Raw genomic sequence first — 25,496 nt, 5'->3', positions numbered from 1 at the left:
AAGAAGGATATACTGCATGTACTACTTTTAAATTAAAGCCTATGCTGTATATATGCGATATTTTAAGTTAATAAACAATTGCACTGTAGAAGGAAGAGTTAGAATTGCAGAGTATTGTGTTATAATACAGCGAAAACAGGTGAAGTATGAGGATGTTTTCTCATACTCAGTGGTTTTTGTAATGTCTTTAAACTTGATATATACAGGGAAACACTGGTACAGTGATACGTGTAATGGAGCTATTCATGAGCTAAAAGACTGACTTGTTGCAACTAGGGATTTTAGAAGCATAAGCAGAATGGGACCAAAGTAATTCAAGGTTTTGCAGTGAAGTCATGGAAGGCTGCTGAAGTGCAGTTTCTTATGCAGATATTAACTGCATTTTAAATTAATTATCTTCTCTAGTACCAGTTATATTTTATTCATGTTGTCTTACAGATGATCATGGTTTTTTTCTCTATTTCTCTTCCCCTCCCCCCTTAGTGGAATTGGTCGAAATTGGCCTTGGGCGTCTGGCGGCAGCAGCATTTTGGCAGAATTTGGGACTTTGCATCTGGAGTTCGTACACTTGAGCCACCTTTCTGGAAACCCTGTCTTTGCTGAAAAGGTTAGACTGTCCAGTCAAAGTTACGTTGTAAAGATAAAGCACATATTGGGAGGCTAATATCTCTAGGGAGAGATTTGTGTTTTCCGCAGTTGTAAGCATTTGTCACAAGAGGCAGATATTTTGTAGATGTTTTCGTAATCATCTTGGAGTGGTTTTGTAGTCAAAAATCTGTTCCAAAATCACTGTGATGCATGTTCTTGTATATAGCACTTACCCACATCCATAAAACATCATTTGGGCTTATGTTCTAAATTAATATCACATTAAACAATCAGACTGTAGAGCTTTCTTCAGTACTTCACCTGAATGTGGTGGAAACAAAAATTGCCATTATATTGGGGATAATATGTGATGCCTATATGCAAAGCACCATGGCTACCTTGTGTGATCTCAGCAAGTTTAGTCTTCAAAATGCTGTATAATATCACTACTATCAGTAAAGTCAGAAAGCCCTTCCATTGCACTACCCTTTAAAAAATGTCCTTTGAACTTTCTTTTGAGGTGAGAAAAAGAAATACATCCTTTGACAAAACAGTTGTCATACTTACTGATTCTTTCAAAATGTTATACCTTTGTCTCTGTATACTTTTTATTTACTTAACCCATGGAAAGAAGCTCTGCTGCTTTCCCCAGTTCCCACTTAAGGAATTTTGCTTTGGTTTTTGGTGTGTAAATAGTCAGTAAGTTCTGTTCCTTATAATACACTGTATCATTTGGTTTGGTTTGAGTTTTTTTCTCTTATTAAAACTTCCACTTGTTTTGATTTTGTATTCTTACTCCAACTGCCCCATGTTAGCTAGAAGTGATACGATCTATCTAATAATCTAATTAATATTTAGGCTACAAATGTTTAGCAGCAGGTTTAAAAGCAATGGTCAAATCTAAAATGAATACCAGTTGTACCAAACTTAAAGGACTGAATGACTTTGCTGTGATACTATTGTCAGCACTGGAATAAATTTTGTGAAACAAACTCCTGGCAATTTGAACGCATTTAGGGATGAATTTAAAGACAGAGTTTCTCTTAAATAAATATGAACAGGGGAGGTGGGGAGCGGCAGCACCCAGGAACAGATAGAAACAAACTTACTAGGTAGCTCAATTATCTTTTGACATTTATGGTAAATTAACGTGTAGCATCTATTCTATTAAGAGACAATCAAATTGCGTATGTTAAAAATCCTAACCTGTGGTTCTCTTCCAAAGTGGCATCGAGCTATAGCTGGAAGATGCTGGAAATTTGCTTGTATAATCTGTTCTTAAAACCCTTTAGAGATTGCAATTCCAGAGCTCTTTGAGGCAAGCCATTCCAGGGCTGGTATGCTTGATAAAGAAGAAACAGTGCAATAAGCTTTGCATGGAAGTATTAATAGAAGAATTCATTAAAATAGGTCTAGGACTCATTGCAGTCTGTGCTTGGACAATGACTGTTAGCAGTGCAATGTCAAGATGTAGAAGGCAGTTTGTGAACCACAACCGAAATCCTTCTGCACCTTGGTGTAGCTAATTTATCTTCTTTCTCAGCAGCTAGTTCACTTGATCTCTAGGCATTTGGGGTGTTATAATGAAGCTGTCAGTACCTTTTTGTTACGATTTCTGGTCCGTGGTGCTCACCATCTTCATTCTCCCAAGTTGCTACATTCACTTTTTCTGTGAATGTTAAAATTCAGCGTAAATTATTTCATGTGCTCTGCAATGGATGGTGCTGCTGGAAGCCTCCAGCTGCAGAACATCTGGATGGTAATCGTTTCCCTGGGCCTCTCATTTGTAGCAAGCTCCTTAACTGTGCCAGCGGAGCGCTTGGGGCTGTCTGGGGTCCCGCTGGTTGTTTGGAGCTCAGCTCCAGCCGTGCCCTCCTTTCCAGGCAAAACGGCCTGTCAGTTCCCTTCTGCATCTGACCTGGGTGAGAAGCTTCATATTTAACAGCGTTTCTGACTTGGGTATATGAGGAATATAGTGCTGAAGCAGCTGAGCTTATTTAAAGCAACCAGCTTCTGTGAATTTCAGTATCCTGTGGCTGGGTGAGATATGGCTAATCTTGAACTTGGGAGCTTGCTTCTCTTGTGTTGTTCCATTACTGATACTTGACACAGCAATTCCAGGGGTTTTGAAGAGCTCATTTATGTAATGGTATCAGCTTAGAGCAGGGGTGTCAAACTCATTTTCACTGGGGCCCACATCAGCCTTGCGGTTGCCTTCAAAGGGCTGAATATATATTTATACAGTCCTAAAATTACATTTGGCCCTTTGAAGGCAACCGCAAGGCTGAAGTGGGCCCCAGTGAAAATGAGTTTGACACCCCTGCTCTAAGCTGTTATCATCAAAGGGATGATATCAGGATCTTCGTTAGTGGTAACATGATTGCACAGAGATATTCTGTGTTGAATAAGGCTATTTTTTTTTTACTTTGAGGCATATTTTCACTTTAAGACTTTAATACTGACACTTTTATTGGAGGGAGGCGGGGAGGGGGCAAGAAATGCATCAGTGCTCAGTGTTATGTGCCCTTCCAATAGGTAATGAATATTCGAAAAGTTCTAAATCGACTGGATAAACCAGAGGGCCTTTACCCCAACTATCTGAATCCCAGCAGTGGCCAGTGGGGCCAGCGTAAGTCACTCACTTCTTTGTTACTATGACCTGTCTATAAGTGTGATGTTTGCAGCTGTTAACTTCTTTCAATCTCTGTTAGGTGGATTTGTATATATATAAAGTATTTTTATAAGATATAACAACTCATGTTACATCTGAGGTTCCATACAATGTAAGAAAATACTACAAATATAAAAATAATAATCCTACTTACTGTGTTTTAATGTACTTTTCTTTGATCTTTCAGTGTGGCTTGTGCAAGCAGGGAAACGTCTGAATATGTATCGTTTTGGAAAGAAATTTGTAGACTACAGAAGTATTTTATTCAAAAGTCTAAAGTGATCTCTAAAGTGGCTGTTTAAGGAAACATCATATCATCTGAATCAAATTCCATATTTTTAGAGTAGTGTGGCTTCACTTAAGATTAGAAAAAAAAGTATTTCAAGTTAATACCAACTGTGACTTCTGTTGAAGTTCACTGCCAACAACTGGGGGAGCAAACTCGACAGAACTGTGTCATGGCATTAATCCTCTTGGCGCCATTACAGGAGACACCAAAATTAGAAGGGAAAGAGTATAACAAAATGCTTCAAGTATTTGAACTTCTTAGCTCCTTCATGATGACTGAGCCTTTTCTTGTTGTATGTTGCCTTCATAACATGTTCAAAGCCTACATGGTGTGCAGAACCACAGTCTAGAGACCCTATTTCTTCTCTTTCCACTTTTCCTACTTAAGTTCAGTCTGCCACCATCCCATTCATGTGACTCAATGTCATACTTTTTCCTCTGTAAATTACTGAAAGGAAACAAGCAAGACGTCTTGGTCTCAAAAGACACAGGCAGATGAGATGGTCCCGTTGGAGCTAGTTATACCATGGGAAAGGACTGGAGAAGTTCTTGAATGCAGTAGTTTGTTTAGAATGCAGTTAAGGTGAAAGTCAGGTTCTGGAGTCTTTATGGCACTGGCCGCACTCTGCATAGATGATTTTCACAACGGCAAAGAGTGAGCGTTTTATTGAATAAAACATATTTTTGAATGCTTTGTGTCTCGCTCTAGATTAAAAAGATGTCCAAGAAGGTTGTGCTGCTCAGTTGTATTGTCCCATTGAGGCAAAGCCCATTTTCCTTTATGAATTAGAACTCTGCCTGCCATTTTAGAAAACCTTCCAGTCTATTGCACTGTGTGGCTTCCCTCAGGTCACTGTGCCATAATGCTGGTGACAGCTGAGCGTCCATAACCATCAACTCCAGTTAGCGTGGCGGTATAAACTCTGACATCCACTTACAGGTCTGAGAGCTGTGTGCCTGCTTGTTACCCATGTTGGTGTAGCACAGCTTTGTAAAGCATTAAAACTCATGTACTCCTCATTGACATTAAATGCCAGTGTTTATTGGTGTGCACAGGAAAACCTGCAGTTCACACCAGCTTTGCTTTCCAATAACATGTTTTATTGGCAAAAAATAGCTTCGTGCATGTGCAAATCATGGGCTCAGAAGCTGATGTGGGTCAGTCCCCAGCATGCTGAAGGAGCAAAAGCAAATTCAATCTTGTTGCATCTCTTTCAGTTCAGTTGCCTCCGTTTGCAGACACTGATTTATTATTTTTTTCCCATACTAGAACAGAATGTAAGACTTGAGAGATGTTTTATTTGAGATTGCCTTTCTAGGCTGTTTTCAGTTAAGTACAGCAGGGAAAAAAGCCTAGACCCTTAATTGATACAAGACAGAAGTGTTATCTCTCAAACATCAAGTGGGGAGGGAGGGAGGGGAATAGTTTCTGAACATTTCTTCTCTAACAAAGCTGTGACTGTGAAGGACACTGCTGGATCGCTGCCATTTTTCCTGTAAATTCATTTAGCCCTTGTTATTTTGACAGTAAACTGACAGTGATTTGCTGCAGCATGCGTCAATTGGATTTGTCTGCTGCAATAATGTATATAATAACAGGGCTTATTATTGATGAAACTGCGCTTGTGCTATTTAGTTTGCAAATGTCAGAGGTTTCTATGGTAATTTATTTAGGAAACCATAAAGGTCATTTAAATGCTGCTGTTCAAAGATCAGCCTTTGATCACAGAAAACATTGTTTCTTTTTTTTTTTTTTTTTAAGAAGCCTCTTTTCCTTTTGGATCATGAACATTTAATTAAATAAATGTTGTATTATTTCCAGAAATTTAATATATCTCATTCAAAAGAGGAGGAGGGGGGAAAGTCGTTTATAACATAGATTTGATGGTACAATGTATTTGTTAGGCAAAGGGACAGGATACATTTGGAAAACTAAATCAGTTTTTGGACATCACAAGCTAGTGAAGGAAAAAGACACTTAATAAAGTTTGAATAGAAAAAAAGTATATCTTCTACATTTGCATGACTTTGCAACCTGTTCAGTAGATGAAGGAGGAGGCATTCCATGAGGAGAAGATCCCGGGGAGTTTTAAAGCAAATTCTCTGTGTTCTTTTGAATTCCACCAAGAGAGGGGTAACTCTGAAGCTAAGATCAGAGATAGGCGCTGGGAATCGTGAGCTCTGTACCACTAACCCTTCTACATCTGGCTTTACGAGCCCTGATAACCCCATGTGCGGTTTGTGTTGTTTGTGGTGTGACTCACAGACTTGCTGCGTGGTACATGTAACCACATCTGCATCCTGGGTGTCTCAGGTGGAGTTAACAGACCCCTTCCTCACTGTAAAATGGGCAGTTGTGAAGGAGTAGTCCTGGTAAAGCATTTGGAAATCTTTTCGCTGAAGACTCGATAAATGCCAAATCCCTTACAGCTAACAGGAGAAGCAACTTAAAAAATAAAACCTCTATCCAGTGTTCTTAGTTTAATGGAGCTTAGAGAAACACTTGATATAGATATAGATATAGATGATATAGATATAGATGATATAGATATATGTATACATATATATATTCATAGTATTTCCTGTGTCTAGAGGACCTATGCTGAAATCTTTATAGCCCATTAAAATTTTGCCAAGAGTCTTTTAGGCTCCTGGGCAGCAGGTGAATGCGACCTCATGCAAGCAGCTGAGAGCATCACCAGCCTTCCCGTCACTGGTGCAACTGGTATCGAATGGTCTGGCTGGTGTGGTGTCAGTGTTTGCGGGGCCACATCCTCAACGCGTGCAGCTGAACAGTCACAGCAGCTGTAGCACCAGATCTTGTCACACAGTAAGCACAGGGCAGAATAAAGCAGTGTGATAGCAATAATCCTCTGTAGATGTGGAAAAGTAGGTGGTTGGTTGAGTTGGTTTTTTTTTTCCTTTCTAGATCTACTGCTGAGTTCTGAGAGCAGCCAGATGTTCACAAATGTAGTATTATTTTTAAACATATGGGTCAGCATTTTGAAATACCATAAAATAACCTGAAATTAAACACTGCAGTATGGAGCAAAAACATTTTGGCCTTTTTTATAAAGTGACATAAGTGGAGCATTAGTGAATAAAAGAACAAATAAAAACAACGTCTGCATGCTAAGAGGGGAAAGCCTTTATTGGAGATCACTTTCTACTTTTTTTCCTGTTTTTAGAATAAGAAAGTACTTAGATTGCCACATTTCTGTATGGGATAGACTACATGAATTAGATGTTAAACATACAAATTCTTGTTTCTTTGCCGTGAACTCCTGTGGCACATTGTGGCACATTAAATAACTATGATGCTTTACCTTAATGAAAAATTTAGCAATTAAAGAAATAATTCTCTATATAATACCAGCTAAGTTTTTACTGAGGTACCAGGCTTAAATTTGTTAAAGATTGTTGTAGGAAGAGGTCATTAAAGGCATTGTTTCAAACTGTAATTGTATTTTATTGCCCAGGCTGAAGATGAAATTGCTGTTGAATCTCTTTCTAGATCATGTCTCCATCGGAGGGCTTGGAGATAGCTTTTATGAATATTTGCTCAAGGCCTGGCTGATGTCGGACAAGACAGATGAAGAAGGCAAGAAAATGTATTATGATTCTGTTCAGGTAAATAAGAAATTTAAATCTCCCTTTCCATAATAATCTAATCTATAATAATCCTAAAGAGACAGGCTTTGGGGGCAATGTGAGGGATTTATATCTTTGCCACTACAGTGTGCTTTTTTATAAAGAATGCATTTCTCTTTTGAAAAGACTTCATAAAATGTAAATGCTAGAGGAATACAGATACTGTGGGAAAGGGGAGAGTCTTGGAAGTGTAGGGGTTTTTTTTCCAACTGCAATACAGTTAATTCTTTCTGATGATGGAGGAGAAAAGTATAAGATATGCTATAATAATGCGACTACAAGTAGCTCTCAGATAGAAGTTAAATTCTATTTTCCTCAGTCTTCTCAAAATATATTTCTTTGGTCCTTTTTCCTTATACCCAGAAGGGAGTTCCTTTCTTGTGTTTCGACCTCGTATTTCAGCCATTGGAGTATTTTGATTGTGGTCAACACAGTGACCAATATATTACGGTAGATAATTATAGATGAAAGTAGAATGTTTTGTTGCACGACTTTTTGTTACAAGAGGCATATATTTGCCAGCTTCTGTGAAACAGTCAGTTATTCAAATTGGACACATGAGAATGTTTTCAAAAATAGGAATTGTTCGTACTTACATTTCTATGTGGTATTTTATTTATGATCCTTCTGCTCTGCAGTTTTCTTTGTTATTTATGGTATTTCCTTAATATGCTGTTTTGGGAGAAATAATGGTTTTGTGACACCGGACTGAGACTTGAGAAGTATTAAGTTTAAATTCATATTTACAGGCTTTACTTCCAGTCTTTGGCAAATGACCTATTTTCTCAGTTCTGTGCTTTCATATATATATAAAAAAAGAGGATATTATTACTTCTTTTTTCCCCATCGTTTCATCTGTTTTGACTGGAAGCTCTCTAGGGTCAGGACTTTTATCTCTTATTAAGCGTATGTGTGTACAGTACCTCTGCAGACACGGCTTCGAGATGCTGAGCAATATCTGTGTATTTGTTCATACATCTGGAAACGTGCTCTCCCTAGGGAAGAGACATAAGTCTCCTTTTACTTCCCCCGTCACAAAAAGTGGTGGCATTAAAAAAATACAACCCTGGCTCATTGCAACTATCTTTTTATTTTCATTAGAGAGAAGAGTTGTGATGATTTGAGGGAGGGTGTGATCTGTGGTGGTAGTAAATTTGATGAGCAAGTATCCTCTGCTGAGAAAATGCTGCCTTTAATTTTGTAAGTGCAGATTTGGATGCAGTCGGCCTCATTTTCACTGCTAACATGGTTTCAGCTTCAGAGCAAAAGGTGAATTTTAAATTAGGCTTGAGTGGATTTGATTCTATAACATAAGAACAGTGATACTGTAATAGCTCAGCCATTAGGTTGGCAGCCAAAAGAGAGAAAGAAGTGTCTGATAATATGGTATCAATTCATCTTACCAGGGAAGGCATTTCAAAGCACCTCAAATCTGCTTCTATTCTTCTGCTTCCACTGGTTTAATAACATCAGGTTTTTCTTTTCAATACATTTTTACACAAGCTAAGTGCTAGTGCATAGACGCACATGATGAAGAAATGTGGTTTTGCTAGTACAGCTGTTCTGGAAACTGCCGCAGGTGGAATATCTTAAAAGTGGTGCAGCCTTCGCCCTTGTCAGTGGGACCATGAGCACGTTGCCCCATGAGCTGGTTGTCTCTGGTCCTGCCGGGCAGCAGCAGCGTCATGTTGATCCCAGCTGATAACAGCGCCCGAGAGAGAGAGCCCAGTGTCTCCAGGGCTGGTGCTGGGCTGCTCCAACCAAGGCTGAAGGTTCACCGTCCCCTGGCTGGAGCACAGCTGAAGCAAAATTTGTGGGGAAGTCTCTCTTGCCTTGGGCCACACCAGCATGTGTGCCGTCCCACGTCAGTCAGGTCACTGCTGAGCCATCCTGACCTGCCCATCAGCGTGGCTGGGGTGGAGGGCTGCCTGCTGGTGGCTGGTCTCTGGGGACAGGGCCAGGAGCACGCTCAGGGGTGTCTGCGTGCGGTTGCAGCAGCACGGCTTTGTTTAAACTCACGCCGTAGCTATGCCGAGATAACAAGCTCCTCAGGTTACAACAGTTGTCGCAGGCACCCTGAGGTCTTGGCAGGGAGCAGAAGTGGTGATGGCCACTAGGCTGTGTGGCCGGTTCTCCCTGCTTGGGATTGAGCTGTGGGAGAAGAATTACCTGGTCGGCAGCATCACTGAATGCGGCAATATCAATGACATGGTCTGACCTTTGCTATAAGTAACTAGATTTAAGGTACTTATTATCTTAATATTCTTAGTTATTAGCAACTTTTAAGAAGTGTTGTGTCTGTCCAGCATTATCAGTATTTGGGAGGGCCACTGATCACTAAATATGTGCCAGATTTTGCCATGCTGTTGGTTAAATGCTATTTCCACTATTTTCTGAGCAACCATCTTCGTGCTGTCCATTTTCTATACCAAGGTACCTCTGTGCCAAAGCTGAAAGTGTACATGCAGCATGTGGAGGTACAGCTCGATGCTGTAATGTAGTTTGTTCAGAAAAGAGCAGGGAAGATGCCGTCTCACAGAAACTGCAGACTGGCTGGGCCCCGGTGAGATGTGAGGTTCTTCACCGGAGTAACTAACCTCTTTTGAAATCCATCCTGATATGGGCTTTATTGCTATCGATCCCTTACTTATCTAAATTAAAGCTAATTTAAGTGTCTGCACAAGCTGCAGTCTTTCTTTATGACTAAGCCTACATGGTTTGGGCATTCCGAGTCTGCTTCGTATTTGCTTAGATAAATTTCCCCTGACGCTTTCAGAATCTTTTAAAGACTACGCCAAAGGGAATGGTGTGATTATTCCTGGCAATTTGGTCCAGCACAGACCCACCAAATTCTGAAAAGCAATGTGAATGTTTGATGCCTAATTCAATATCTTCTGCTATCCAGAAACCACAAATTAAAATATATGGTGAGTTACAGTTCACTGTGAAAAGCTGAAATTCATTTAGATAAAGCTTTGGGGTTATTTCTTATGTTGTTCTGTAACTCATATTAAAAACAAAGAGTTCTTTCTATTTGAATTTTTGTAGCATCTATAGATTGTACTATGGCTTAAGTTAAAAGCAATAACTAAGATGTCAAGCTAGATTTAAAAACTTTTTCTGTTTACCTTGAATAAAATGCATATTTTGCTGATGCCATTTAAGGAAGAGTTTATTCCTAATGGGAAAAGGGTATACCAGAGTATAATATGAATGTATTTATAAGGGCATCAGAGGGATTCATAAACTCCAGAATTTGCACAAAAAGACAAGTGAATGTATTTTTAATTTAAGTTTTTTCTCTTTTGAAAAACAATGCATATAATGTCCTCTTTCACATAATACAGGAAGTAAGAGATCTTCTTAAACTGGTTTCAGTGGATAGCATGCAACATTCTGTTACTCAACAAATGTGTATTTGGCTTTTTAGTCATATTTGGAGGATATAATTGGCCACAGAATAATCTTTCAGTCTTTGCAAGTATCCAGGACAGGAACCACCTCACTCTTTTCAGTTAACACAGTTGATCTCTAAGACACGATTGAGTATGTTTAGTAAGAGAAAGTGATAATTTAGAGCACAAATGGACCTTCTGGGTTCACTTATGTCTAGTCTAGCAACAGTGGTGTCACAGCAACTGCATCAAATCCTCCCCTCTTGAATGTGTCAGCCCTAATTTTCTAAGTTGAAGGGCAATTTTCTCACTAATCCTGTTAATAGCTTGTCTCACACCTGATGTCTAGATGGTCAGATGTCTTCTCCAAATTTTCCTATTCCATTTATTTATGGCCATTGCTGCAAGCTTTCTGCATCTTAAATATTTCTTCTCTCTCTGATGCTGCCTTCATCCCCTCCTCAGTGTATTCCTTGAGAAGTGACGTATCTAAAGGCTGCAAATAGAGCCATGACTTGGCCTAGAAGAACGTCACAGGCAGAGAGTCCCTTGCCAGCACTTCCCAAGCAACTTGGGGCAGTTCAGCCCACAGTGGCCCCATGCGATCTACAGTTTTTACCTTTAGACAGTGTAGTTTACTTTCAGACATTTAGATTGTTTAATTTTTCTTACTGGATAACAACTGCTCAGAAGATTGTAATGAGAAAACTAGTGATCTCTGGAGAACCTAGCACGTGGGAGTGCAAACAGTGGCAAGAGCAGAAGGAAGAACAGGGGGTATGAAGCAATGCCACAGCTGCTTGCTGCCAGATTTCAGCAGCTCCTGAAAGCCAGCTTGCTGCTAGGCTGAACTGAGCCACTGAGGAATGCAGTAACCTTTTCTGCGTATCTAAAGGGGAAAAAGTCATTTTTGGCCTCAGGATTTTGAGTATTCAGACAGAAAACATATAGGATCAGTTTGGGTTTTTTTGGCTCATGGCTAATTTTTGAGACTAGCCTTGGTTTACTCAGTTTGTACTCTGCCAAGGGAAGCTACATGGTTTTGATTGTGTTTGGGTAGGGAGTTGGTAGATTTAATTGTCGGCATTAAGTAGCAAATACTTTTCAGAGCTGTCAAGATTTCAGCCTTTCAGAGAGATAAAACAAATCCATGTAGACTCCTTTCTCATTGAAATGAGGGAGAGAACAAAGTGGTGTTAGCAAACTGAAAGCATGATATTGGCAGAGAGGCCTTTTTCATCTCCAGGCTTTCATGAGGGTCTGTTTAACTGCGGTGACAGCCTGGTGGCTGCTCTGTGCTGATTGCAGTTTCCATTAAGTTGCTTGAAGTGGTTTGTTTAGTGATCGTAGTGATCTTAAAAACTACATAACTGATGTGGACAACGACAGAACGGAAACAACTCAATTAGAATAATTTGTCATACTGGGTAAAGTCAAAAGTCTTTTAATGAACTGAATATTCAATACTTGAGCACTTCTTGGCTTTCAAGGAAATATATAATAGGAAAAGTCTGCCTGGACAAGTGGATCTTCAGGATGAAAGAGTCAGTGCAATGGACCAAGCCTTCCTAGTGTATACATTTTGGAGGGGGGATATTGTCTGTAACTTAAATGTGTGAAAATGAATAAACAGCCAGTTTATTTACATATTTTGTCAGCTGTCATGTTTAAACTATTTATCACACAGCTGCACTGGCGTTGTGCACATAGCGATAGTATAGCTGTATTATGTAGGAACACAAGATTCATTACTCTTAACAGATGAGAACATCCAGAGTACTCTCTGCTCCTTTTTATTCTCCTCATTATATTTTTCTTCTTGACAGGAGTCTTGCAACTTTCTACGGCTGCTTATAGAAAGCAGCAAGAGTAAAGACAGGCTTCTGCAGATTTTTAAGCTGCACAATGCCTGTAGCTTGGACTATAGAAAGTTCTTATTAAAATATTTGCTTGTTTATGGACTGTCAGGAGAAACAGCAAGCTACAATGTTGTTGGAACTCTTTGAGGCGATTTTAATTAGAAATGTCCTGCGAGAGAAATTTTCCCCCTTTTGCCTGTGGATTTGCTTTTGTCATTAGAGCAGCCATGTCCTTACTACTTATACTACTTTTGACAGCAGAAAAGCTTGTCAGGAGCAATAAATATTCTAGCATATTCAGGAAATACATAATGGTAAAATTTTGAGAGTTACTTGCTTGGGTTCATGCCATTCCATTAATAATGTTTTAAAAAGATGAATAAATCTAGTTTTCTGGTAGCAGCCAGCATTAAGTACATTTACTGCAAGAGCATTGTTGCTCTTAAAGACACTAATAGATCCTTGGGGTGGGGGGGGAGGCAGCATAAGTAGATTTTCAGACAAAAGTGAATGATCAGCTTTCACCTAGAACTTGATCATCTTTTCAGTGATCAGATGGATAGGTATCATAGGAGTTAAATGCTTGTTAATGTTTCCAATTTAAAAACTTAGGCACCTCCATGTATAACATGTTTTAAGTCCAAAAGCAGTAAGTGCCTTATTACTTTTCAAATGTTTCTTATAGATTGGGTTTAAACAAATGAAAGTTCTTCTGTATTCAGAATTCAGTTTTGATTTTTAAAGGGTGATTTTGTAAGCAGTGAGGACCTCAGCAGAAGAAGATGCCACTTTTCTTGGCAGAAGTATATTAATATATTTTAACAAGGGCTTGAACTTCTTACTCCATCCTAGTTTTTCTGACTGTATGCTTTTGTGTGATTCATGAATCTTGTAATACATATTTAAAACCTGTATGAATTATATTTAAGAAAACAGAACCAACAAATAAACATGAAGTTTAAAAAAAAGGTGCAATTTTTCTCTGCCATCTCCAAAACAGCTGTAATAATAGAACAACGCAAATCTTAAACTTTTCATAATGAACTCATTGGAATTTGGGGTAAATGATAAATTTTATGAATTATGGAGATTGCTGAAGAAAAGTATCTATTGCATTAGATCAACTCAACAAAGAAAACATGGGGGAAGTAACTTAACGTCAAGAAAACAGGCAATTGACTTAAAAACTCACAGCATGCAAAACCACAGTAATCCTGACCTACCTGCTGTGTGCTGCTTCAAAGCAATAAAATATATTGCTACAAGCTGTAAATACTAAAATAAATAAGTAAGCAATTGACATGATACATTTGAATTATTGGAGGTATCACGTGGTAGAATTCTCTTTCATACTCACTGTTGCTTCAAATTGTCAAAATACTGTTTATGAAAACGATTCCTTGGGGAAGAAAAATATATTAAAAGTTTGGACTGAGATAATTTATAGTGTTTTGTTGTAAAGAAGCCTGCAGAGTTGTAATTATCCTTAAAACAAACATTATAAACCCTGGAAATTTAGAATTAGGATCACATTTTTGAAGTTTCAGATTTATGAAGGTATGGAAACACGTAACTATGACAGTTTTATCTCCAGCTACAGAGACATCTTGAGGTAGGAAATGAAACACCTGTTTTTTGTTGTTAAAAGAGAGAAGTAGTCATTGAAATTGGTCAATCATAATTAAAGAGGTATTGTAAAAGGAGCGGTAAAATGGCTAAGTGTTAGAGGAAGCAGAACTGCAGTTTCACCTTGCATTTTGAGGTTTGTAATTCATTATCCCTGCTCCTTTAGCAGAGTTAACTTTTGTGACACATGTTTATTTTGAATTGAGCAACTTTGAGGTGTGGAATGTTTTTCCTGAGAAGCCTCCATCTGTGCTCTCTAGGCATCTCTGTTAATATTTTTATTACCTGTCAGCAAAATCCACCAAGAGAATACCTTCTACTAAAAATAAGCTTGTTGATCAGGTTTTTTGATTCATTTGTACAGTGAGATGACTCCAGTTCCGCATCCTCTGTGTTTCTCTATAAGCAATCCAGTTCAACGTCCTAAACCACTCAAAGGAGAAATGAAGGTCTTCCGAATCACAAAACCAAGTTGGGGACTGAGGCAGGAGGGTGGTGACAACGGTGTTTAAGCTGTGTGAAAAGCTTCAAGGAGTGAAGAAACGAATGGAGGAAAATGGGTATTTATTAGGAAAGTCCAGTTATGCTTAATTTTGCAAGTGTAAGGACTGGCAGTACAATGTAAAGGTTAAGGAACAGGCTGATAAGCAGAGAATGCGAAACATATCGGCTTAAGAAAGGGAGCAGGAGGGGGAGGCAGTCAGGTTGGGAACAGATGAAGAGTTCCTCTTTAGTACTGTCAGTCACAGAGATTACACACAGGTGCGATGTGCAATCCTGTAACCTAAACAATTCCTAATGTCTCATTCACTGCAGTTCTTCCAGTGTGACAGACAGGCAAGGGCGTCATTTCAACATGCAAAACTCATGAGAAGGATGCCAGGAGTAACAATACAAGGTGCATTTGAGTCACAATTCAAACCGTAAAAGGGACTGTTAGTGCTGCTTATTGAGTGCTCAAGCATTTTTACAGTTGTTGCATAGACGGAATAATTTCCCACAAGATGGAAAAAAGGTGATTTAGCTAAAGGCTTTATTACAGTGAGGACTGTAAGCAGAGCCTTACATAAAAGATCTTGCAGGTACAGTGCTAACCATATGCCATATCAGCTTTACATGTATTAAATTTATTTCTTTAAATATCTGGCAAATGTTGGTTATTTTCCTCTAGTTTCCCTTCTTCCCTCTCCTTGTTTGTCCACTACAGTCTAAAGTCAATTTGTTTGGGTTTTGGGTTGGTTGGCTGGTTTGGTTTTTGTTTCTCTTTTTTGTCATTTCCAGGTAGCATCTGCTATTTCTCCCTTTGGGAACATGCATGTGCAGCCACTTCATCTTTGCAACCTTTTATGTCTTTCTGCTTTGCCTTGATGGAAAGAAAGAAATCACTATTTAGGTTGCAGAAATACATGCTGGAAAACCCTAACATGAAATTTTTATTTCCTTAAGAGAAAAACTGTACCAGGTCCAAACAATTATCCATCAATAATATATTTTCAGCTAATCAAAGACCACATTCCTCTTGTAGATTTTTTGATAATTTGCAGATACCATATATTGGTTTATGTTGAGAATATTCATTACAGTAAGATGAAATAAGAATCTCTATAGTGATAAATATGACACCACCTGATCTGCAAGCAGTGCAGGAAGGAATTATTTGTCGATGGAGACTAAATTGTAATAGAGCTGCAATTCAAATAAACATATCCCTTTTTAAAGCGTGGAGATAATTACATCAAAATAAAAGTAAATTCATTCTAAGTATGAAATTCATAATTTATTCCACCAAACAGAGCTTTTCACTCGGGTGGATCTTTGTCACCGTACTCCCTATTTTCCTTGTCTAATAACTGCTTTTAGTAACCTGATTTCCCTGCCAGAACTGCACCCACAGCATTGCAGATAATATATTAGCATTTCCCTATGGGATTGTAACTCTACCTTACCATCCTAATGCTTAAGTTCGGAGACCGTTATTATACCTTCATTTAAACTGATGACGTTTCTTCCTCATCCTGGTAATTTCTCAACGTTGCATACAAGTTTTTTTCTTTACATTTAAAACATGTGTCCATGTTTTCCAGTTAGTGATTTAGTCCTACTCTGGACCTCAAGCTTATTTAAAAATTTAATGTCTTTCAGAAAGTTCAGTCCAGCCTGATGGCACTTAGAGCCCTCGCGAAACTCCCTGAAAAATATTTTGATGTGCTGCTCACAGAAGTACATACCATTATATTATTAAAAAAAAAGCTAATAGCAGTTTTGCGAATTTCCATTAGATGGGTGATAGATGGCACTTTGGCATTTTGGGTATAAATTCAGAATGGATAATTGAATGAGTACTGATTTTTGGTTATTGTTTACTTTGAAAATATTTTATTGTACTGATGCATTATACTACAGTTATACATTCCAGAATTAGTGCTTTAACAATGTTTGGAAATAAATTCTGAAATTAAACTATATCTTGGTTGGACTTGTGGGGAAAAGGAAGGTTTTACCACATCTTAATGCTGCAATTACTGTTATCGAAACAGGAGCTCAAAATTTCAGTGAATACATTGATCAGTAGTTAATATTGGGGAGTTTCTTTTAGATGTTCTATTCATGCAGGTTTTACATTTTTTAAGATCAAAACCATTTCCATCTCTGAGGTTTCTAAATATGCTGATATTTTGTAAATTTTTTTTAATGTTGAGTTCCTGAAACAGCTGGAACACACCTAACAAATGCATTATCATCTGACACTTGGATGCAATGCTGGAGTTATTCCAAACTTCATGCAACTTTGATGTTACAAATTCGTTAGCAAGGCTTTGGAGAACGTTGTTTCCGGGCAAGTGGCTGGTCTCTCTAGTCTCAGTCAGAGGGTGGATGAATAGTGGTGAGAGAAGTGGAACCTATTCCTGACCAAAACAGTTTGTGTAGCTCAGACTGAAAATGGCCTGTGAAGAAACTTCTCAGATTTAGTTGAAGCTTTTGGCAGCCCAAAGGTCCCTGGCAGCGGTTTTGTGAGCTCTGCCGTTGCACCACACGGTGCCACAAAGAGAGCTACCAGCCCTCTGGGAATCACGGCATCATCAAATAGTTTGGGTTGGAAGGGACCTGCAAGGGTCATCTAGTCCAACCTCACCTTTCAGGCTTTACAAAACCTGCTTGGTTGGGGCCAGTTTGCTTCAATCATGTAACTTCTACAAACTATTACTTCATAAGCATCTAACTTCAAATGAAGTTTAGGCTTTACCAAGTTACAGGATTTGTTTTCCTGTCCTCTGGAATAAGAGTTTGTTGAGTGCTGATGGGCTTGCAACTGTAGCACACTTGAGCTTATGGCTTCTGCAGGTTATTTGTGCATATTGAAGCTTATTTGGGTTTCATGTCTAGGTAGAAATGATTAGTTATGTAGCATACCATTAATAAAGGTATATACATTAGTATAGGTGTTATCTAGCCCTCGGGGACCCATGATTGAACAAGGTATGACAAGGCAATTGGAGAGTCTGTCATATATCAAATAATTACCTAATAAAAATACCTTTAAATAAGACACATAATAAACTTTTAATAGTCATATGTACTAGTTCTTAATAGGACCCATTTATAAAGCCAAGATGATTTGCATTACTAAACGTGAATAATTAGTTTGGAAAGACATTTTTATTTTGTGACATTCTTAGCATCAACTAACATCATCTTTTTTGTTTCTTAATACCAGTTTGTTAGAATAAGTTTTAAATTTCCCAAGTGGAAGTCATGTTTTTTCAGCCTGAACTTTAATCTTGAGGCAAAAGAGCAGGAAAAAGCTCTGAAAGACTAATTGGTATCACAAAATCCATTTACATACTACAAGAATTATCTCTGGTCTAGTTACTATAGTTCTGAAGGTGCATGGTCACTGTTATTTCTGTCAGGTACTGTAATACTCGTTACATCTTTCATTCTTTACTGAAAAAAAATGGAGTATAGATAAATGTAGTCATCAATCTCTTTTTAAATTTGTTTCTTTAAATAAATTCTGGCTCAACAGCTAAGTGACCAGTAGAGTTGTCAACAATTACCAGAATTGATGATTTGGTGAGATGGAGATACCATGCTGAAAGGTTTAATGAAATGTAATTAGATGAAAAGTTGTTCGTTTCTTAACTTGGCTCTAGGTAACTTCTTTTCTAGAATGCCTAAGTAGTTTGAAAGCTATTTCCCACAAAACTCTTGTGTGTTTTCCACAATAAGACATCCTATTATAAAATATAAAGCGTTTAATAAAAATGCAAGCAGCATTCCAAAAGCTTCTGGAAGTTTTCCAGTTATTTCTATCTTCTCATAAATTTTGCCTGTTTATGCATTAATACATTTTGTAGCAGGTTCTTTGAACCCTGTTCTGTCAGTTCCTCAATTATAAATTCAAATATTCTATACCCAAATGAGCACAAAATACATGTTTTAAAGAACATTTTTTTAAAAAAAAAAAAGTACCACTAGTAGTTTCCCAACCTGACAGAAAAGCTTTTTTAGATGCACTTGGAATACACAGCCACCAATTAGCTCGACACCTCCTCAGCCTCTGTAGTTCTTTCATCTTCCACAGTGGGGCCTGTGGTTTGGATGCTTAAGGAAACTGTTTTCCCACCTTTACCCTTTCATATTTAATTCCTCTTTTTATAGGTTAAATTATGCAGGATTTGTTTAAAGTAAGGAATCTTCATTATTTTTTGCTGCTTTAAAATGTAGATAGGCTTTTCATTTGGTGCCTAGTGCTAAAAACTCATGATCAAGGAGGAAACAAAGAGATGGAGGAGTTTTTCAAGCCAATAATGGGTCTGGAGGTGGGCAGAAAACATCCTTACTAAGTGCTTTGCACTAATATTAGCAGAAAACAAAGTGTGGTTTTCACTGTGACATTCTTGGCACAAAAAAAACTACTTAGTAAGTAAAACTTATACAATTATTCTGCTGACACTTCTAGTTTAGGGAAGATTTTCATACTTATAAAAACAACCTTTATAGATGTTTAAATGAGAATAACTAACTACAATCAATACCTTCTCTTTATAACACTTATTTTTTTTAATTCTGGCTTTTTTGTTAACAGTTCCATGTACTGATATTTTATTCATGTTTTTTCTCTTGTATAATGCATGTCGAGTACTGTTTCTGGATCTTAGGATTTCAATAGAATAAACCAGAATACTGCTAGATAACTGAATGTATGATAGCACTGTTTGTCTCCTCTCCATTATCCTGTAAAGAACAATAGCTTGCTTTCTGTGTGGCCTTCCAATTAATGCGCTCTTCTGCATCTCCTCTATTGTTTTAATTCTGTTCCTCTCATAAGGGAAGGTTGTTTTCCTGGATTTCATAATCAGTGGTTGTTTTCCTAGATTTTTTTAATCAGCGACCATACATTGCTAATGGCACCAACTCCTAATTCTCTCCAGGAGATTTGTATGATTTTATTCTTCTTAATTTTTTTTTTCCAGACTCTATTCTTGATTGATAACTATAGAAGAATTCAGTCCAGGGAGGAAAACTCACTGGGCTTTGGGAATGCCACATAGACACAGAGGCCTAACATCATTCAGTGCACTCACTGAGTGAGGGGTTTTGAATGCAAGTTATGTCTGCATATGATTGACATGAAATTCTATCAATAACCACATCCTTTAAGTCAGAATTACAATGGGAAGTATGGAAACTGAAGTGGTGGCTAATCACCATTAAAAGTGAAATTACTGAAATTGCTCAAAGTCCAAAGGGAAAGAAATAAAGAATTTAAAATGGAACTGTATTTTTTTAGCTCTTTCCAATACTTTTATAGAATGTACTGCATAAATTGCTCAAAGTTGTAGCAAAATTAATCATTGCTACTGATGCATGCTAATCTATGTTGGTTTGGCTGTGCTTGGCTCATACTATCCGTTGTACTTTATAAGCAAAGGCAATATGGAGAGAAAACAACCAACAAACGACACAACTTTGTCCTTCGTACTTCACGAAATGGTACCACAGGGTTTGAAATCGTGTACTTTTGCAGGCCATAGAGACCCACCTCATCCGCAAATCAAGCGGGGGACTGATGTACATCGCTGAGTGGAAGGGCGGGCTGCTTGAACACAAGATGGGACATCTCACCTGTTTTGCTGGAGGCATGTTTGCTCTTGGGGCAGACGGAGCACCGAACGACAAGACGGGCCACCACATCGAGCTGGGCGCTGAGATTGCCAGGACTTGCCACGAGTCCTACGATCGTACGAGTAAGTACTATATTGCACAGTTTACTTTGATGGTTTGTGAAGGCAACCGTCGGTATTTTATTGTAATGCTGAATGAAAGTTGCCTGCTGGTGGGGACTCTTCATCCTCTCTGAGCACACGCTGCGTTACTCTAAGAGTGACTTTAAGAATGGCTGCTCTGTTTTGTGAATAATTTCTGTGGAGCTGAATCATATCTACTCGCTCTAGTAATTAACATGACAGCTTTTTTTTTCACTTTGCCAATTTCTTTATAGGCGAATACAAATATGAGAGGGATCCTGTTCATTTATGCATCAATATAGCTATGAATCATGTTTTATGCACAAGAAATTATGTTATTCTCAGTTACGTTGGTAAAATGCTGCAAAGAATAGAACCGCACAAAGAAAGTGGATTTCTGTGCAGGAAATTTCTTTGGATTCTTTCATCTTCTCATAAAAATAATCCTGGCAGCATTTCGTGTCCCAGAGTGTATTTTCCAGTTTGATATAGAAAAGTAAACATCCTTGTCTTTTAAGCAAAATTTCACATGTTGCTAGTTATATGAACTCTTCCAGAATGCAAATGTTAGCATCACTGTGCAAACTGGAGCTGCTGTTTAAGGCGTTGATGAAGAACAGCTCTCTCCCACTGCGAATTATTTACAAAATATTACAAACAGTCGGTGCTGCAGTATCATTCGGAAACTATATACCTTTTGGGTAACCTGGCCGTGTGCTGAAAGGATAGTTGATTTGGTAGGTTACGTAACTTGAAACCTTTTTTAATGCATTTATTTGAGTAGGTGTTTTTCCGTTGGCTAGGCATGAAACTGGGACCAGAAGCCTTCAGATTTGATGGTGGTGTTGAGGCCATTGCTACAAGACAAAATGAAAAGTACTACATCCTACGACCAGAAGTCATAGAGACCTACATGTACATGTGGCGGCTCACTCATGACCCGAAGTACAGGCAGTGGGGATGGGAAGCTGTAGAGGTAATGATGTTCTACTGGACTTTTTTCTTATTAAATCCTAATGTCTTGTTAAGTGAGCTATTACTGAATGTTACCCAGATATATTTTAGCAGTTGGAGAGTAAATATTCATTTTAAATCAGCAATATCAACTAAAATTTACACAGATTCATCTACTAAATAGATGAACTAAGGTCATTTTGACAAAACCAAATACTGCTGGTATTGTGTATTAGAAAAATACCTTGTGATTTCTCTTAAATACTTCTCAGATCAGGGTCATATTTAGATGTACTGCTCAAGATGTTGAGTATTGATGCATGTGAATGGAAAGTGCAAAAGTGTGTCAAATATGAGCCCTGGACATGGAAATAAATTTTAGAAAGTGTATTTTCAATAATAATTTTATGAAGGTGATTTTAATTAAGGTGATGAAGGCCAAGATGATGTACTAGATAGTACTGAACATTTGAAAAATGGGTCACTTTCAAAAAGCATAGGTCATCTGGACCGAACTCCATTAATGATAACAGTCTCTTCTAGATTTAAATTTCTGTGTCCCACTGGCCTGTGAGCTTCAACCAGTCATGCTGAACCCAGCTATTTGTGTTGGTCTAGCACAAGCCTTCTAAGAGGGCAGCTAGTCTCTGCTGCCAAAATTGGCTTGCCAAATCCATTGTTTCCCTTATTTCGTGGTTAATCACTCTTACTGTTAGCAATGGGAGCCTTTGGATTTAGCATGTCTCATCCTCCGGGTGTGGGTCCTTATTACACCTCTAGAGTTCACTTATTTTCTCCTCACAATCATGTTGTCCTCGCTAGATTGTGTGCCTTTCACTCTTACTTTGGAATTTCTAAGCAAACTGAGATCTTACAGGAGGAACAGGAAGCTGAAGAGCATTATTTTTGCAGCTCTGTATATTTAAGAAAAATGAAAAATGAAACAAAACAAAATACACCTCTCTTCTGCAGAGTTCTTGCTTTCCAGGATTTCAAAACCATCCTGTTGTTCAGTTTGCCCAACACCTCTTGTTTGTAGCAGTTACAACGTTCTTGGATGGGACTATACCACTAGTTGTGAAGTTTGCTCTGTACTAAGGGAAGAACATGGAGACTTGTGTCATGCAATTTCTCATCCCTGAAGGACTCTACTATAGAGCTGTAGCTGGGCTATGACTTTGCATACCTGGCTGTGACATGACATCTGCACGTTACCTGGCTCCCTCAATAGCAACCAAGACCTGTAATTGTATTCAATATTCACTGTGTGAGATACTGAATGTATCTCAGGTGTTGCACAAATGTTGTTGAGTGTTGTGAAAAAAAGAGCGTTTCATGTTCAGTTATTAGATATTCTTGAAGAATGAAATTTATGGTAAAATCTGCTTTGCTTTCCATAAAAGAATAGCTGCTGGCATTAACTATACTTTTACTCTCCTTCTTGTTTGAATATTCACAGCAATTCCATATCTGCAGTCAACACTGTACTCAGCTAGACAGACTATAGTTATTTAGGACATTTTATTTGCTTCCCTCAGGTGTTGGCTCTATCAGCCTTGAAACAATATGCTCTGAGTTAATGATTCCAAAGCAGTTTTTTTTTTTAAACCCTCTAATTTAGAGTGCTCTTCCCTTACTTTCTTCTTCACTAACAGCACCCATAGGCACATGTTTTACTACTGGAATCTTCCCAGGCAGATTATAGTTGGAATATTTACAATAGCTGTTTATGGAAGTCATCCCACCAGGCTGCAGCAATGCCAAGTGTTCCTTCTTCAGGAGATGTTTTTCCTGACTCATTGTTGCTGCCCACAGTGATAACATTGTTACAAACAATTGAAATGTTTTGCTTATTATTATTATTCTTTACCCTGTTGGTTCAGTTTGCTTGTGTTTATTTCAAGTTTGTACACTTGTTTACCCTCTTAGCGCTCCCCACATGTTCCTTGTTCATCATTCCTGTGGTTACCCTCATCTGGCTCTATCTCAGTGGATTAGAGCCCATGTGTGGGAGATGCACAGCTGGGAGATGCACAGCTGGTCCTATTCTGTACAGGCCCATTTTCCACTGTCCTAATATGTACTTGTGTGTTGCACCAAAAAAAATCTTACAGCTTTGCAGAAGTTATACATTCAGTTGCAGGTTTAAAATCTTTTTTTTTCTCTGATGTTTATAGCCTGTACAGCTCCACCTCGTACTGCTATCCTTTGTTCCAGCATGTGGCATAACTTACCACAACTGCTTCATAAATCCTGCTCCCTCTTGCTGCAGAGAGCAGGTCCCTCCACCCTCGTGTCCTGGGAGAGGTCCCTGACCACTGAATCACAGAATCACAGAATGTTTGGGATTGAAAGGGACCTCAAAAGATCATCTAGTCCAATCCCCCTGCTGGAGCAGGAACACCCAGATGAGGTTACACAGGAATGTGTCCAGGCGGGTTTTGAATGTCTCCAGAGTAGGAGACTCCACAACCCCCCTGGGCAGCCTGTTCCAGTGTTCTGTCTCCCTCACTGAGAAGAAGTTTCTTCTCAAATTTAAGTGGAACCTCTTGTGTTCCAGTTTGAACCCATTACCCCTTGTCCTATCATTGGTTGTCACTGAGAAGAGCCTGGCTCCATCCTCGTGACACTCACCCTTTATATATTTGTAAACATTAATGAGGTCACCCCTCCATCTCCTCTTCTCCAAGCTAAAGAGCCCCAGCTCCCTCAGTCTTTCCTCATAAGGCAGATGCTCCACTCCCTTAATCATCTTTGTTGCCCTACGCTGGACTCTCTCCAGCAGTTCCCTGTCCTTCTGGAACTGAGGGCCCCAGAACTGGACACAATATTCCAGATGTGGTCTCACCAGGGCAGAGTAGAGGGGAAGGAGAATCTCTCTTGACCTACTAACCACCCCCCTTTCTAATACACCCCAGGTACCTGTGGCGTTCCTGGCCACAAGGGCACAGTGCTGGCTTATGGTCATCCTGCTGTCCACCAGGACCCCCAGGTCCCCTTCCCCTCCGCTGCTCTCTAATAGGTCATTCCCCAACTTAGACTGGAACCTGGGGTTGCTCCTGCCCAGATGCAGGACTCTACACTGACTGCAGTTGCTTTAATTACCAACACCTGTTGCCTAAAGAGGAAGCTGAGACTGAAACAAGAAAAAAGGGGCAACAGCAGACCATTTGTTGTTGCCCAAAACCACTTGTTCTTATGGTGTTTCATGTCCATTTGCAACTCCTAACACTGGCAATCAAAACCTGTTATGTTTGTTTCTCCATGCCTGTGTAGTAGAAAAGTAGGCTGCTCTACAGGACATGACTTCTGAACTCTCAAACAAATCTATTAATTCATTCTTCAGCTTTCACAAACGAAAACCATGCTCTAGCCTCTCCATTTTTTCTTTGGACACTTGCTTTGCTGCTTTAATTTTGAGTGTAAGATCATTCTCTATGTACTTCAGCAGCTGGAGAAAATAGAGTTATATCAGAAAGGTTTTATGAGCTTAGCTCTTGAAAGTCTCCCTTTCTGCATTATAAATGCAGCACATATTTTGTATTCACAGCACTTCTTTTGTTTTTTCCCCTTTATGATACTCTCAGCCAGTTTTCTGCTTGATGTTTTCCATCACTCTAGCACAACTGATCTTAGCCACCCTCACATTCCGAGAACTACTCATTAAAATGTGTTTGATTGTTTCTTCCCACCCATCACTACCCCACTGTCAACGTGAACATCACTGTGCTCTGCAGGTACAGGCACAAAAGGCCATTACTGCCAGTTAAAGGAGGGTGACAACCAAGAGCCTTTTTATCGTACTCATGCCGCATGTGAACATCCTGTTCCTTGAGTTAAGTGGAAAGTAGCTTTGAGGGGTAAGATACTTCAAGTTTGCATCAAGCAGATACCACCAGATGGCTGGCAAGGGGCAAGTTAACCTCTTAGTTTCCATCACAGTAGCATGTTTGGGTGCCTGTACAGCACCACCCCACAATGAACTCATAAAGAAGGCTCTAACCACAGGTTAGAGCACATAAACCCCAAATGCAATTTGCTTTTATTTTATGTCACCCTGTTTAGAATGCAGATGTTTCCTTGAATAATAGCCTTATCCTTCAACTTCTCCTTCTGCTCTGCCTTGGAAAACATAATCTTGTGTTTGACATTGAAAATCCAGACACAGATTCAGCATTTTGAATTCACTGCAGGTTGAAGTAGACGAGAGGGA

The 25,496-nt window shown here is 38.8% G+C and overlaps 1 protein-coding gene across 1 annotated transcript in view; it reads left to right on the top strand.

Moving 5' to 3' along the window:
* The window catches only part of MAN1A1 (mannosidase alpha class 1A member 1), a gene marked incomplete at its 5' end in the record, with an annotated part of 145,033 nt that overhangs the window by 115,915 nt on the left and 3,622 nt on the right, over positions 1 to 25,496 (top strand). Inside the window, 5 exons of the mRNA XM_080340985.1 lie at positions 484 to 607; positions 3,124 to 3,217; positions 7,062 to 7,177; positions 20,110 to 20,329; positions 21,133 to 21,305. Of these exons, the coding sequence (XP_080197111.1) occupies positions 484 to 607; positions 3,124 to 3,217; positions 7,062 to 7,177; positions 20,110 to 20,329; positions 21,133 to 21,305 (727 nt within the window). The remainder of the gene's footprint in view (positions 1 to 483; positions 608 to 3,123; positions 3,218 to 7,061; positions 7,178 to 20,109; positions 20,330 to 21,132; positions 21,306 to 25,496) is intronic.

Source organism: Nesoenas mayeri (assembly GCF_963082525.1).
Source record: "Nesoenas mayeri genome assembly, chromosome: 3".
NCBI lineage: Eukaryota > Metazoa > Chordata > Aves > Columbiformes > Columbidae > Nesoenas > Nesoenas mayeri.
Note: the sequence above shows the minus strand (reverse complement) of the source record. Positions and strands in the feature narration are given on the sequence as shown.